General features: G+C 40.3%; 1 protein-coding gene across 2 annotated transcripts in view; it reads right to left on the reverse strand.

Moving 5' to 3' along the window:
- Positions 1–12,908, reverse strand: part of LOC309633698 (uncharacterized protein) — a 203,540-nt gene extending 190,632 nt beyond the window's left edge. For both annotated transcript variants that reach the window (XM_082402928.1, XM_082402929.1), the window contains exon 1: positions 4,433–12,908. In XM_082402928.1, the coding sequence (XP_082259054.1) occupies positions 4,433–4,598 (166 nt within the window). In that variant the 5' untranslated portion in view covers positions 4,599–12,908. The remainder of the gene's footprint in view (positions 1–4,432) is intronic.
- Between the last annotated feature and the right edge of the window lie 4,610 nt (positions 12,909–17,518).

A 17,518-nucleotide genomic window follows, 5' to 3' on the forward strand; every position in this document is an offset into this window, starting at 1 on the left:
TAGATGACTTCCCTCATTTTAAACATAACTAACCTAATACCTAAAAAGAGGAGAGTCTGATTTGCCTACAATGAGACTGTTAGCAGAGCCAGGGCTGGAACTCAGATCTACGAACCAACTTCCTCGGTCAAGTACTGTCCGTTATACTTCAATGAGCAACTGCCCTGGCTTCTCCAACTCATCTCCTCTTAAGAGTTGACACCGTGGAGCTGCTGACAGGGCTTGGGTGCCCTCTCCCATAATCAGAATCAGCATGCTCTCCAACCCACCCCAGGGCAGTATATTCTCTAAAAGCAGTGTACCTACTACACCCAACAAACCCCTGACCCAGCCCACCACACTCTGTCCTATCCCGACCCATACTTGCAAGCAGGTTGCTACCCAAGGCCTCTCCAATGTAGAAATTCTAGAGTCAATACTGCCTCTTCTTGCACACTCTTGCCCAGCCAAACTTAAAGTCCCAGAGCTCACCTGTAATCATAAAACCAATGACTGTCTCAAAAGTCAATTATGCATTGTCTCAGCAATCTAAACTTTCCAGAGTAATGTCATAGGGAACAAAAAAAAAAGCTTTCCTTCTCTAAAACTCTGCCCACCAGCCTGATATCAAAGGAATTTGCAATTGAGCAATTCCCTTCCTCAACAACTCAATTCTCTTCCTCTGGATCATCCCAAAGAAGGAAAAGTGGCAGTTGAGCCAGAGATAGCTGTTGACCTGATGTTCCCAGATGTTCAAAATTTCACTTTGGCTATCTCAAGAGCGACCTCATTTTCATAAGTCTGTATTTGTGACAATTAGGCTAGTGCACTCTGCAGTATTCCAGGGGGCTGGGGGGAAAGCCCACATGCCTGGAAAGGAAACAACATAGTCCTCTATCATTATCAGGTGGATTTGGGCAAGGAACCAGTTTTTTACCCTGTTTTTCACTTGGAAAAACTGAAGCATTTGTGTCATTGGAGCAATCAATATCATCCACGGCCATCAAGCCCACTCCACTGAGAACAGGAAGGAAACTAGCACATATTGAGAACCTCTACCTCTGAGCCCCCTAGAGGTTACCCTTGAAAAACCCACCAAGCAGGGGAATGGGTCTTCAAATATCTAGCTTCCCCTTCAGCCTGTTTCTCCCTTTCTGACACTTCCAAGCGCATCTTCAGTTCATCAATGTCTTCAGGTCTTTATGTTCCAGGAATCATACCTAATGCTTTCAGACACTTTATCTTACCTATGTCTTCATTAAAAAGTATAGAACAGATCCACTTTATAGAAGCCTCTCATTTAAAATCACCCCTTAAAACCCTTGTACACTGTTGGTGGGAATGTAAATTGGTACAAGCACTGTGGAAAACAGTATGGAGATTTCTCAAAAAACTAAAAATAGAACTACCTTATCACCCAGCAACTCTACTCCTGGGTATATATATATCCGGAAAAAACCCAAAAACACTAATTCAAAAAGATACATGCGGGCTTCCCTGGTGGCGCAGTGATTGAGAGTCTGCCTGCCAATGCAGGGGACACGGGTTCGAGCCCTGGTCTGGGAAGATCCCACATGCCGCGGAGCAACTGGGCCCGTGAGCCACAATTACTGAGCCTGCGCGTCTGGAGCCTGTGCTCCGCAACAAGAGAGGCTGCGATAGTGAGAGGCCCGCGCACCGCGATGAAGAGTGGCCCCCGCTTGCCGCAACTGGAGAAAGCCCTCGCACAGAAACGAAGACCCAGCACAGCCATAAATAAATAAATAAATAAATAAACTCCAATCTCTAAAAAAAAAAAAAAGATACATGCACCCCTATGTTCATAGCAGCATTATTTATAATGGCCAAGACACAGAAGCCACCTCAGTGTCCAATAACAGATGAATGGATAAAGAATATGTGGTATTATATACAATAGAATACTACTCAGCCATAAAAAAAGAATGAAATTTTGCCATTTGCAGCAACATGGATGGACTTGGAGGGCATTATGCTAAGTGAAATGTCAGACAGAGAAAGACAAATACTGTGTGATTTCACTTATATGTGGAATCTAAAAAATACAAGAAACTAGTGAATATAACAAAAAAGAAACAGGCTCATGGATATAGAGAACAAACCAGGGAGGGGCAAGATAAGTGTAGGGGATTAAAAATACAAACTATTATGTATAAAATAAGCTACAAGGATATATTGTACAGCACAGCGAATATAGCCAATATTTTATAACTGTAAATGGAGCCTAACCTTTAAAAATTTTGAATCACTATATTGTACCCCCGTAGCTTATATAGTATTACACAGCAACTATACTTCAATTAAAAAATTTTTTAATAAAAATAAAAAATAAAATCACCCCTTAACCCTGAATGCCAGACCTGGCATCAAGGGCTCTGACTCCCAGGCTGGTAGAGTTCTCTTATACTAAACCACCACCATGATTCTTCCTTGGCTCTACCCAAACCTCCAGATAAGCCCTCCAAAAAAGCTTGAGCATCAGTTATTTTTACTCTTACTTGAGATATTATGCTGCCTGCATTCTGTAAGAGAATTGTTTTTAAAACAGTGTCTCTCATTTTGAAATAAAGGGATTCAGCCACACAGACGCCCAAGAAGGGCATGAGCAGAGCATGAATAAAATGTTTGGTTCAGGGCAGGATTGCACGCAGAGTAGTTTAACATGGTAAGGAGTAGGGTGTGGGCATCTCTCCAAGAGGTGATTTTACTAGGCAGGGAAGACCACTCAAAAGGAGTAAGACCCCTGCCTACCAGTCAAGGTGAGCTGAACACATCATCTTGGGCTGTGGGTAGGCCAAACCCTCCTGCAATTGAAGCACGAGTTCTACAAGTGTTCATAGTTGTACTTTGCTTTCATTTCCCACCACGATGAAAAATGTGCGCCTTTTACAGTGGCTCAAAAGATTCAAGACAATTTATGAGACTGAGTTCCCCTGTTTTTCATAGACCTGTCACATTTCCAACAGTTGTGAATACTGTCCTCTGTGAGGTGGTAGGCATGTGTCCTTCTCCCAATGCCCTCACTTCTGCCTGATGAATATTTATGAACTCAGGCCTGGATTAGGAGCCCCTCTGAAACCCCGGCTTTGGTAGTTGAGGGCTCTGCACCATTCCTGGAGAAAATTTCTGTTTTCCCCTAGGCAAAAGGAAAACTGCCTGCCTGCAAGTTCTCCTCCTGGCTGGAGAAAGGGTTCTGCTCATTTCTCATTGTCAGTCATTTCCTTTGGTTTCTGTTAGGTCTCAGTAATTGTACTGGTTTTGCAACAGCTCAAGAACATTAGGAAGATGGTATCACTTATATGTGGAATCTTAAAAAAAATAAAGAAAGCCCAACTCATAGAAACAGAGAGTAGAAAAGTGATGGTCAGGGGCCAGGAGCTGGGAGAAATAAGGGAGAGATTGATAAAATGGTACACATTTCAGTTATAAGATCTGGGGATCTAATGTGACTATAGTGGAAAACACTGTATTGTATTTTGTATTTGTAACTGAAATTTACTGAGAGTAGAACTTAAATGTTCTCACCAAAAATAATAAAAATAATAATATAAATATGTGAGGTGATGGATGTGTTAAATAACTCAATGGGAGTATCCTTCACGATGTATACGTACATCAAATCATCACATTGTACACTTTAAATATCTTACAATTATACTTGTCAATTATACCTCAATAAAGCTGGGGAGGAGGTGGGAGGAAAGAATTTTATCTGACTCTCACTTTGACTCTAGGGAAATAATTTAATTGGCTCAAGCTTCAGTTTTCTCATCTGTAAAATGGGAATAATGATGACAATTTTATAAGATTACTTTAGGTGTTCAATGAGATTACATACATGAAAGCCTCAGATATAAATCTTTACATGTAATAAGCCTTCAATAACTACCCACTGAACCTCAATCTGAAGTATTTTGAATCTTTCCAATCAGGATTTTGTTTGTTTTATGTGAGATAAATGTGTCATTAATTCTGATAAAAAACATCTTTTAAAAAATGTTGCTTTTTCAAGGTTTTTTTCTTTTAATCTTCCCCACACTATCAAAAAGGTACTATGTTTCCTTAGAACCTTTTATTCAGCCTTATAGTAGTAAAAATTCTCTCCTAAAACCTGCCATATTTTGTCCATCTTCCATTGTCATCTTTGCCCCCATTTTCTTGAATTTAATCTTTGTTTAAAAGTAAAGAAACAAAGGACTAGGATTCATTTCCCAACCCCTGAAATGCCTCTCTCAATTCTCTCATACTTGTGTGACCTTTCTCTCCCTCCCCTTTTCTCTAAAGAATTTGTGAAGTGCACAGACCATCGAGTGCAAGTCAATGAATGTCTCTGAAAAACAGAAGAAGAGTAAAGTTTATCATTCTCAATGCTCAAACACTAAATGTCCAGAGGAGGGGTGATGTGACTCGCCCACACGTTGGCACACGCACCTACCTTTTGTGCGGAAGGAGCCTGCTGAGATAGATGTCTTTGTTGGTGATGTGTCAAACCTGCTCTGCACAAAAAGGTCCATACATCTTCTCAACTTGTGAAATCCCCAAAAATATATTCTCACCTGAAAGGCTGATGGTCTAAAATCGCTCCTAATGAGAAAGTCCATGACGATGTGACTTCAGGTAACTGCATGTGTCTGGTGGGGAGGAGTGGGGAGAGGCGGGGCTGCTGGAGCCATAAAGCAAGGTCACTGAAGGAGTAAGGAGGATTTTCCCCCTAAAGACAGATGGGACTGTTGGGGTAAAATGAATGGGGAAAGAAGATGAAGAAGAGAGCAAGCGTTAGCTGTGATGGGACCTCATAGAGCTATAGGCATAAGAAGTTGATTGTAATCCCCCATGGAGAATCCTGGGAATCAAGAATAGTACAGGATGGCATCCAGTGCTTCTGCCTGGAGGGTCAGATTGCTCGGTCTCTCCCTTCTTATCCTGGGGAAAGAGCAAGGTGAAAGCTTGGTTTTATGGAATTGGAACCTGTTGTTGACCCAGAGATCCTCTGTTTTCTGAGCCCTGAGGAGCATTGACAGCTAACCAACAGAGCTCATGTTTATGAGCCAGGGTCAGTGTGTTTGTTTTTGTCTGGAGGGAGGGTCGTGGAAAGAGATGTTGAAGAATTTACTTTTTCTGCCAGAAGGGAAGACAGAGTCCTGGCATATCTGGAAGAGACTAGAGCAGGGGCAGAACAGAAAGGGGACAGCAATACAAGAGCCCGGGCATGAGGTCATCAGAGGGCCCAGCAACAGAGAACAGAGGACACAGGCAGTGGTGAGAGGGAGGCTCAGCAAGGAAGATGGGTGACAGACGACCCCTGGGGAGGGGGCAGCCCTGGGGAACCTGCCAACAACGTTGCACCCGCAGCAGCAGCAGCTACGGCCCCTCCAGGAGGAAGTGCTCTAGCTGGCAGACCAAGGCCCTGATGCAGAGTGCAGCTCATGCACAGAAGTCCCGGAGGGGTAGGGCTTAAGGAGGAAACAGCCAGGGCACAGAACTTGCTTTGGTGGTGTGTGCAGGATTTTCTCATACTAGTTTCTGCATTACAGGTAGCTCTTTGTTTTCCTCTTTAAAGTAGTTCAAAGCAATAGCTTGGCCTCTTTCCAGGTTCCTTCCAGTTCCCTGTTCAAATTCTGAATTTAGTCATTCTGGCATCCAGCTATGCTTTCAATATTTCCTCTGGACTAGCATGTCAAGGGTCAGTAGTATCAAGCTCTCCTAAACAAATTCTTCATTTTATAATCATTCTCTTTTTTACTGTCTTTGAATTTGAAATAGATGTTTGCTTTGTTATCAGTGTTATTTGGCTAGTAATATTATCATGTGTTACGGGATCTCATCAACTTCAGTAAAGTTCTAGAGAGACATCTACCACATGGGTCTGGGTGTTGAGGGATTCTTTTATTGCAATCAACAGAAACAAACTTTGACTGACCTAAGGAAGGGGAAAAGATATTTATCACATGAATACAGTAAAGTTCACAGAATGTGGAGGAAGAATTGAAGGATAGGGGGTTAAGTACTGGAATCAACTGCTCCTCTTGAATGAGAAACGGAGGAAGAGATGTTCCCCCCAAATTAAAGGGGGTGATGTTACTATGAAATAAGGGAAAAGAGGTTGGCAGACCATAACAACACAGGGACACAATCCAGTCAAATTCAGACTCTTTCTAATTATTTGAGATTTTACTCCTTAAAAAGTGCCTTTGTTTCTCTTCTAGCCACTTACACTAGATGATTTAGACAGAAAACTCAAAGGGCTCATCTCTCATTTTCAAAGACAATGCTAAATAGTCATCTCTCCTGTTTTCTCCTTTGGATTTGTCTTACTCTCACTTGTTTTCCAAAAGCACAGAGTTCATAAGGCTTTTTTTTTTTTAAAAGTAGATCAGTGTAAAATCAAAACACTACTCTCAAAAACAGTATATAGAGAAGTTATTTCTTTGCTTTGGCTCCCCTTGCAGCTGTCCTCTTACCCCATCCATCCCATAATATTCAACCTGGGGAGGTAGGAAAAAGGTATCTATCTTATCCTCTAGAATAGAGAATGTTTATACCTCTTCTCAATCTTTTCTTTCCTGGATACCTCTCTATTTCTCTTTCTTCAGTATGTCTTTAACATCTACTATGAAATTTTACTGAGAACACTGAGACAAGGAAATAGGTTAGAAGTCAGGTCAAACAGTATATTCTTTTTACTGCCCATTTTTACATTTCAGGATAGGAGATCAGCATCCAGAAATGCTACAGTGTATTATAGAAAATGTTAGCTTTAAACAAAAAATTTATGAGACATGCAAAGAAACAGTGGTGTGACCCATACCTAGAAAAAAACCAAGCAACAGAAAATACTTAGGATAGGGCCTGACTGTTTCTAACTTAACAGCCAGTAGAGTTGACCCTTGAGCAACACAGATATGAACAGCATGGGCCCACTTATATGGGATTTTTTTTTTCAGTAAATATACTGGAAAAATGTTAAGATTTGCAAAAATTTGAAAAAACTCACAGATGAACCACATAGCTTAGAAATACCAAAAAATTAAGAGAAAAGTATGTCATAAATGCATAAAACACATGTAGATATATTTTATAGATATACATATATGCATATAACATTAAAAATATGTTAATTGATTATGTTTCAGTAAGGCTTCCACTCAACTAATAATAGTTAAGTTTTGGGAGAGTCAAAAGTTATACACAGAATTTTGACCATGCGGGAGGTCGGCACCCCTAATGCCTACATTGTTCAAAGGTCAACTGCACATATGTTCAAAGAACTAAAGAAAGCCATACCTAAAAAATTAAAGAAAGGAACAATGATAGAGAATATCAATATGAGATACAAATTATTTTTAAAATAACCCAGTGGAAATGCTAGAGTCGAAAATTACAATAACATAAATGAACATTTTTCTAGCAGAGCTAAACAGTAGATATAAGCTGGCAGAAGGAAGAATCAGCTAACTTTAAAATAGGTCAATGGAGATTATGCAATCTGAAAACAGAGTGATAAAAAAATAAAGTAAAATGATCAAATCCTCTGACAATATTTAAGCACTCAAACATACACTAAATGGAAGTATTGGAAAGGGAGGAGAGAGAGAGGAGCATTAAAAACTTTAAAGTAATCATTGCTGCAAATTTTAAAAATTTGATGAAGAACGTTAATCCACCCATCCAAAATTCTTAAAGGACTCAATGTAGGACAGATGCAAAGAGATCTATACCAAAACACATCATAATCAAATGTTGAAAGACAAAGATAAAATTTTGAAAGGAGCATAGAATATTAATTCAGTATATGGAAAGAAACCCCAGTAAGATTAACAGCTGACTTCTCATAAAATAACAACAGAGGCCAGAAGTCAGTGGGATTACATATTCAAAGTGATAGTTTAGGGACTTCCCTGGTGGTCCAGTGGCTAAGACTCCACACTCCCAATGCAGGGGGCCCAGGTTCAATCTCCGTTCAGGGAACTAGATCCCACATGCCGCAACTAAGAGTTCACATGCTGTAACTAAAAATCCTGCATGCTGCAACTAAAAAGATCCCGCATGCTACAAGGAAGATCCCATACGTGGCAAAGAAGCTCCCACGTGCCGCAACTAAGACCCAGTGCAGCCAAATAAATAAATAAATAAATATTTTAAAATAAACAGGTAACTAATTCAAAGTGCTGGTTTAAAAAGTCAACCAAAATATTACATACAGAAAAACTATCTTTCAAAAATTAAGGCAAAATAAAGACATTCCAAGATAACAAAAACTGAGAGAATTCATTGTTAGCAGACCTATCTTTCAAAAAATACTAAAGGAAGTTCTTTAAGCAAAACAGAAGTGACACCAGACAGTGATTCAAATCCACAGGTACAAACAAAGGGTGCCGGTAAATGTTATCATATCATTAATTATAAAAGACTAATTTTATTTCTCCTCAAAGCTGACTTTAAAAGCAATTGCATAAAACTATATACATATGTATATATATATATGTATATATATATATATATAATTTATTGTTGAGCTTACAAAATATAGACATGTAACACATTTGATGAATACTTGTAGAAACAAAGCTATATTCAAGTAAGGAAATGACATAAGATGGTAACTCAAATGCACAGGAAGAAAATTTTAAAACCAGAAACGGTAAATAAGAAGGTAAATATTTAAAACAAAAAAAGCTATAAATATGTATTTACCCTTCTGTCTTAGGTCATTTAAAAGTAAGACTAAAATATATAAAGAAGTACTATCAATAAGGTATAGTTGGGTTTGTAACATTTATAGATGTGATATGTATAAAAATAATAACTAAAATGTGAGAGGGGGAATAGAGCTATATATGAGTAAATTTTCTCTATCTCATTGGAATTATGTTAGTATAAATCTTATTCTGATTGTTTAAAATATATTTTCTGATGAGTTAATATATATACTGTAAGCTTTAGAGTAACCACTGAGAGATTAGCTCAAAAAATATAGTTTTAAAAATTATCAAAGTTATTACAAAGTTATACTAGAAAATATCCATTCAATGCAAATATAGAAATATAGAAAACAAAAGCAAAATGGCAGACATAATTCAAACCATGTCAATAAGAACATTAAACATGAATGAATTAATACAGTTAAAAGGCAAAGATTGGCAGAATGGTTAAGAAGACAAGTGCCAACTGTATGCTGTTTACAGGAGACACACTTTTGATTCAAATATACAAATAGCTTGAAAGAAAAGGGATAGAAAAAAATATATCATGCAAATTGCAACTCTAAGAAGCTAGATTGCCTGTATTGTATCTATAAGACATAACGCCTCTGAGACAAAATGACTTTAAAACAAAAAAGTTACTAGAAATAAAGAAGGATATTGTATAATTGTAAAAGACTTAAGTGATCAGGAAGATATAACAATTATATATGCATCTAACAACAGAGCCCCCAAAATACATGAAGCAAAAATGGATAGAATTAAAGGAGAAATATGCAATTCAACAATAACAGTTGGAGACTTCAATACCCCAGTCTGAATAATGGTTAAAACAACTACACAGAAGATCAACAAGAGTGTAGAAAATGTGGACACACTATAAACTGACTAGACCTAAAGACAGCTTTAGAACACTCACCCAACAACAGCAGAATACACATTCTTCTTAAGCACAGACAGGAGATTCTCCAGAATAGAGCATATTATGGGCTATAAAACAAGCTGCAACAAACTTAAAAGTATTGAAATCATACAAAGTATGTTCTCTGACCATAATGGAATGAAATTAGAAACAAGTAACAGGCATATACCCTGAGAAAACCATAATTCAAAAAGAGTCATGTACCACAATGTTCATTGCAGCTCTATTTACAATAGCCAGGACATGGAAGCAACCTAAGTGTCCATCATCTGATGAATGGATAAAGAAGATGTGGCACATATATACAATGGAATATTACTCAGCCATAAAAAGAAACGAAATTGAGATATCTGTAGTGAGGTGGATGGACCTAGAGTCTGTCATACAGAGTGAAGTAAGTCAGAAAGAGAAAAACAAATACCGTATGCTAACACATATATATGGAATCCAAGGAAAAAAAAAAAAAGGTCATGAAGAACCTAGTGGTAAGACGGGAATAAAGACACAGACCTACTAGAGAATGGACTTGAGGATACGGGGAGGGGGAAGGGTAAGCTGTGACAAAGTGAGAGAGTGGCATGGACATATATACACTACCAAACGTAAAATAGATAGCTAGTGGGAAGCAGCCGCATAGCACAGGGAGGTCAGCTCTGTGCTTTGTGACCACCTAGAGGGGTGGGACAGGGAGGGTGGGAGGGAGGGAGATGCAAGAGGGAAGAGATATGGGAACATATGTATATGTATAACTGATTCACTTTGTTATAAAGCAGAAACTAACACACCATTGTAAAGCAATTATACTCCAATAAAGATGTTAAAAAAAAAAACAGTAACAGGGAATTTGGGAATTGTACAAACATATGGCTATTAAACAACACACTCCTAAACAACCAATGAGTCAAGGCAGAAATCACAGGGAAACAAAATACTTTGAGACAAATGAAAACAAAAATACAACGTACCACAACTTATGGGATATAACTAAAGGAGTGCTTAGAAGAAAATTTATGTTTGTAAATACATATGTTTTTTTTAAAGAAGTAAGAGCTCCATTCGGTAGCTTAACTTTTGATATAAGAAATGAGAAAATAGGAGTAAACTATGCTCAAAGCAAAAGGAAGGAAAGAAATTATATGAGTGGAAATAAATGATGTAGAGAATAGAAAAACTATAGGAAAAAATCAACAAAACCAAAATACACAGACTGGATGGCTTGAACAACAGAAATTTATTTCTCACAGTCTGGAGGCTGGAAGTTCAAGATCAAGGTGTCAGCAAGTTTGGTTTATTATGAAGCCTCTCTCTTCGACTTGTGTGTTCTTATGTGTTAGCCCCTCATTCTGTGGGTTGTCTGTGTTCTAATTTCCTCCTCTTATAAGGACACAAGTCATATCGGATTAGGGCTCATCCATATGAATTCATTTTATCCTACTTAGCTTTTAAAGGCCCTATCTCCAAATACAGTCACATTCTGAGGTACTAGGGTTAGGACTTCAGCATATGAGTTTTAGGGGTACACAATTCAGTCCATTATAGTGGTGATAACTTGCAAAACTCTGTGAATATACTAAAAACCATTGATTCATGCAGCTTAAATGGGTAAATTTTATAGTATGTGAATTATATCTCAATAAAGCCATTGTTAAAAGAAAAAGAAATAGGGGGAGGTATTTAAGATTTTCAAGAAGAAAAGTAAAACGATCCACCTAAGTTGTATAAAACATCTTCCAGCAGCCACCCTCTAGGATGAAAATACAAGGAAGCTGGAGGTGAAATGGGCCATAAGGAGATTATTGCAATAATCTGGTTGGATGTCCTAGGAATCTTAACTAGACCAGGAGCACTAAAGTGGGAAAGAAGAGAGACGATAGGAATGACTTTGCCTGGTTAGATATAACCCCTTAACAGAAAACATTTCTAAGGGCAGGCTACAAAGCTGACTCCATGGGCTGACTGCACAAACAGTGTGTCGTGCAAGATCCTGAGGAGGCCTGGGAACCTTGAAGACCTGACCAACATCAGTGCCTAAAACCTCCATATTGCTTTGTTTTAAATTGTGTATAATGCTTTGAATAAAATAAAATCTTAGCTAAGCAGCCCATTAACTCATTAGCATTCACTAATATATTTAGCACAGATGATTCTCAAGGATCTGTGCTCACTTGGCAGGCTCTGAGGGCTGTGACAGTCTCGCAGGTTCTGTCGGGGGCTGGGGGGAAGGCAAGAATGAGAGATGCAGAGCAAGTATGATCATGGCTCACAACATGCTGCCTATGTGGCCCAGCAGGGCAAGTACACAGGCAGCTCAGAGAGGCGGTCAGGCAAGGGCATGGAAACCACGACTCCTCGGCTGGCATGGACTGCTGTATTGGGATATTGGTGCAACCTTGATTTAACAGGGAGACAGCTTTCATCTGCTTATTTTCTATTATTTCTTGTTTACTACTTGATTTTCTCATCTGTTTCACTGCAACCACAAGAGTCCAGGGCATCATCTCTATAAGGTGATACTTACTCTGTGTTCATGTATGTATATGTGAGTATGCTTCTCTCTCTCTCTCTCACACACACACACACACACACACACACACACGCACACACAATTGGCCCAAGAAAACTTGAAGAAGCACATCTTGTCTCTGGGTCCCCAGTCTTCCCTTAGACTGCGCTTTCTCTGCTCTGTCAAGAGCTCACCTCTCTCCACTCTTCTCTTCCTTCTCCCTCTCACCACCTACTTTTTCTAAAAATTGCATTCCTATCATTTAAAGAGAGAATTCAGCCCAGTGGAGTGAAAAAGAGCAAGAGATTTGACCCTTGAAGATGTCCATTTGATCTATAGCAGCTCTATCACTGACCAAGTGTGTAACCTCAGGACTCTTACTATCTCTGACTCTCGGTTTCCTCATCCATAAAACAACTATGACAACATCACCAGCTTCACGGGGTTGTTATACAGGTCTAATGAAATCATAGGTATGAAAGTACACGCAAGGCTCTAAATAAATATGAGGCAGGAGAGAATCGGCAAGATGGCGGAAGAGTAAGACGCGGAGATCACCTTCCTTCCCACAGATACAGTAGAAATATATCTACACGTGGAACTGCTCCTACAGAACACCCACTGAACGCTGGCAGAAGACGTCAGACCTCCCAAAAGGCAAGAAAATCCCCACGTACTTGGGTAGGGCAAAAGAAAAAAGAAATAACAGAGACAAAAGAATAGGGACGGGACCTGCACCAGCGGGAGGGAGCCGTGAAGGAGGAAAGGTTTCCACACACTAGGAAGCCCCTTCGCGGGCAGAGACTGCGGGTGGCAGAGGGGAGAAGCTTCGGAGCCACGGAGGACAGCGCAGCCACAAGGGTGCGGAGGGCAAAGCGGAGAGATTCCCACACAGAGGCTCGGCGCCGAGCAGCACTCACCAGCCCGAGAGGCTTGTCTGCTCCACCGCCGGGGCGGGCGGGGCTGGGAGCTGAGGCTCGGGCTTCGGTCGGATCGCAGGGAGAGGACTGGGGTTGGCGGCGTGAACACAGCCTGAAGGGGTTAGTGCGCCACAGCTGGCCGGGAGGGAGTCCGGGAAAAGGTCTGCAGCTGCTGAAGAGGCAAGAGACTTTTTCTTGCCTCTTTGTTTCGCGGCGCGCAAGGAGAGGGGATTCAGAGTGCCACCTAAATGAGCTCCAGAGACGGGTGCAAGCCACGGCTATCATCGCGGACCCCACAGCAACAGGGGCGCAGAGGGAAAAACGGAGAGATTCCCGCATGGAGGCTCGGCGCCGAGCAGCACTCACCAGCCTGAGAGGCTTGTCTGCTCAGCCGCTGGGGCGGGCGGGGCTGGGAGCTGAGGCTCCGGCATCGGTGCTAGCCGGGAGGGAGTCCGGGAAAAAGTCTGCAGCTGCCGAAGAGGCAAGAGACTTTTTCTTGCCTCTTTGTTTCGCGGGGCACAAGGAGAGGGGATTCAGAGCGCCGCCTAAACGAACTCCAGAAAAGGGCGTGAGCCGCGGCTATCAGCGCGGACCCCAGAGACGGGCAGGAGATGCTAAGGCTGCTGCTGCCGCCACCAAGAAGCCTGTGTGTGAGCACAGGTCACTCTCCACACCGCCCCTCTGGGGACCCTGTGCAGCCCGCCACTGCCAGGGTCCTGTGTTCCAGGGACAACTTACCCGGGAGAACACACGGCGCGCCCCAGGCTGCTGCAACGTCACGCCGGCCTCTGCCGCCGCAGAATCGCTCCGCCTCCTCCGTACCGCTCCCTCCCACCATCCTGAGTGAGCCAGAGCCCCCGAAGCAGCTGCTCCTTTAACCCCGTTCTGTCTGGGCGGGGAACAGACGCCCTCAGGCGACCTACACGCAGAGGCGGGTCCAAATCCAAACCTGAACCCTGGGAGCTGTGTGAACAAGGAAGAGAAGGGGAAATCGCTCCCAGCAGCCTCAGAAGCAGCGGATTAAAACTCCACAAACAACTTGATGTGATGCATCTGTTGAATACCTGAATAGACAACGAATCATCCCAAATTCAGGAGGTGGACTTTGGGAGCAGGATACATTAATTTTTCCCCTTTTCCTTTTTTTGTGAGGGTATATGTGTAAGCTTCTGGGGGAGATTTTGTCTGTATAGCTTTGCTTTCACCATTAGTCCTAGGGTTAGGTCCGTCCGTTTTTTTTTTTTGTTTTGTTTTGTTTTTCTCTTTTTTTACTTAAAAAATTTTTTTTCCTATTAAATGTTTTCTTAATAATTTTTTCCTTATTTTCTATTTTTAGAAATTAAAATTTTTTAATAAGTTTTTTCATATTTTTTATTTTTAAAAATTAAAAAATTTTTTTCTTAGTAAATTTCTTCTTAATTTTTTAAATTTTTTATTATAATAGTTTTATTTTATTTTATTTTATCCTCTTTCTTTCTTTCCTTCTATTTTTTTCTCCCTTTTATTCTGAGCCGTGTGGAGCCATGTGGCTCTTGGTGCTCCAGCCAGGCATCAGGGCTGTGCCTCTGAGGTGGGAGAGCCAACTTCAGAACACTGGTCCACAAGAGACCTCCCAGCTCCACGTAATACCAAATGGCAAAAATCTCTCAGAGATCTCCATCTCAGCATCAAGACCCAACTTCATTCAACGACCAGCAAGCTACAGTGCTGGACACCCTATGCCAAACAACTAGCAAGGCAGGAACACAGTCCCATCCATTAGCAGAGAGGCTGCCTAAAATCATAATAAGGCCACAGACACCCCAAAACACACCACCAGACGTGGACCTGCCCACCAGAAAGACAAGATCCAACCTCATTCACCAGAACACAGGCACCAGTCCCTTCCACCAGGAAGCCTACACAACCCACTGAATGAACCTTAGCCACTGGGGACAGATACCAAAAACAACGGGAACTACGAACCTGCAGCCTGTGAAAAGGAGACCCCAAACACAGTAAGATAAGCAAAATGAGAAGACAAAAAAACACAGCAGGTGAAGGAGCAGGGTCAAAACACACCAGACCTAACAAATGAAGAGGAAATAAGCAGTCTACCTGAAAAAGAATTCAGAATAATGATAGTAAAGATGATCCAAAATCTTGGAAATAGAATAGACAATATGCAAGAAACATTTAACAAGGACGTAGAAGAACTAAAGAGGAACCAAGCAACGATGAAAAACACAATAAGTGAAATTAAAAATACTCTAGACGGGATCAATAGCAGAATAACTGAGGCAGAAGAAAGGATAAGTGACCTGGAAGATAAAATAGTGGAAATAACTACTGCAGAGCAGAAGAAAGAAAAAAGAATGAAAAGAACTGAGGACAGTCTCAGAGACCTCTGGGACAACATTAAACGCACCAACATTCGAATTATAGGGGTCCCAGAAGAAGAAGAGAAAAAGAAAGGGACTGAGAAATTATTTGAAGAGATTATAGTTGAAAACTTCCCTAATATGGGAAAGGAAATAGTTAATCAAGTCCTGGAAACACAGAGAGTCCCATACAGGATAAATCCAAGGAGAAACATGCCAAGACACATATTAATCAAACTATCAAAAATTAAATATAAAGAAAACATATTAAAAGCAGCAAGGGAAAAACAGCAAATAACACACAAGGGAATCCCCATAAGGTTAACAGCTGATCTTTCAGCAGAAACTCTGCAAGCCAGAAGGGAGTGGCAGGATATACTTAAAGTGATGAAGGAGAAAAACCTACAACCAAGGTTACTCTACCCAGCAAGGATCTCATTCAGATTTGATGGAGAAATTAAAACCTTTACAGACAAGCAAAAGCTGAGAGAGTTCAGCACCACCAAACCAGCTTTCCAACAAATGCTACAGGAACTTCTCTAGGCAAGAAACACAAGAGAAGGAAAACACCTACAATAACAAACCCAAAATATTTAAGAAAATGGGAATAGGAACATACATATCGATAATTACCTTAAATGTAAATGGATGAAATGCTCCCACCAAAAGACACAGACTGGCTGAATGGATACAAAAACAAGACCCATATATATGCTGTCTACAAGAGACCCACTTCAGACCTAGAGACACATACAGACTGAAAGTGAGGGGATGGAAAAAGATATTCCATGCAAATGGAAATCAAAAGAAAGCTGGAGTAGCAATTCTCATATCAGACAAAATAGACTTTAAAACAAAGACAATTACAAGAGACAAAGAAGGACACTATATAATGATCAAGGGATCGATCCAAGAGGAAGATATAACAATTGTAAATATTTATGCACCCAACATAGGAGCACCTCAATACATAAGGCAAATACTAACAGCCATAAAAGGGGAAATCGACAGTAACACAATCATATTAGGGGACTTTAACACCCCACTTTCACCAATGGACAGATCATCCAAAATGAAAATAAATAAGGAAACACAAGCTTTAAATGATACATTAAACAAGATGGACTTAATTGATATCTATAGGACATTCCACCCAAAAACAACAGAATACACATTTTTCTCAAGTGCTCATGGAACATTCTCCAGGATAGATCATATCTAGGGTCACAAATCAAGCCTTGGTAAATTTAAGAAAATTGAAATCGTATCAAGTATCTTTTCCGACCACAATGCTATGAGACTAGATATCAATTACAGGAAAAGACCTGTAAAAAATACAAACACATGGAGGCTACACAATACACTACTTAATAACGAAGTGATCACTGAAGAAATCAAAGGGGAAATCAAAAAATACCTAGAAACAAATGACAATGGAGACACAACGACCCAAAACCTATGGGATGCAGCAAAAGCAGTTCTAAGAGGGAAGTTTATGGCAATACAATCCTACCTCAAGAAACAGGAAACATCTCGAATAAACAACCTAACCTTGCACCTAAAGCAATTAGAGAAAGAAGAGCAAAAAAAACCCCAAAGCTAGCAGAAGGAAAGAAATCATAAAGATCAGATCAGAAATAAATGAAAAAGAAATGAAGGAAACAATAGCAAAAATCAATGAAACTAAAAGCTGGTTCTTCGAGAAGATAAACAAAATTGATAAACCATTAGCCAGACTCATCAAGAGAAAAAGGGAGAAGACTCAAATCAATAGAATTAGAAATGAAAAAGGAGAAGTAACCACTGACACTGCAGAAACACAAACAATCATGAGAGATTACAACAAGCAACTCTATGCCAATAAAATGGACAACCTGGAAAAAATGGACAGATTCTTAGAAATGCACAACCTGCCGAGACTGAACCAGGAAGAAATAGAAAATATGAACAGACCAATCACAAGCACTGAAATTGAAACTGTGATTAAAAATCTTCCAACGAACAAAAGCCCAGGACCAGATGGCTTCACAGGCGAATTCTATCAAACATTTAGAGAAGAGCTAATACCTATCCTTCTCAAACTCTTCCAAAATATTGCAGAGGGAGGAACACTC

This window comes from Balaenoptera borealis (genome assembly GCF_965194805.1).
Source record: "Balaenoptera borealis genome assembly, chromosome: 8".
Classification (NCBI taxonomy): Eukaryota; Metazoa; Chordata; class Mammalia; order Artiodactyla; family Balaenopteridae; genus Balaenoptera; species Balaenoptera borealis.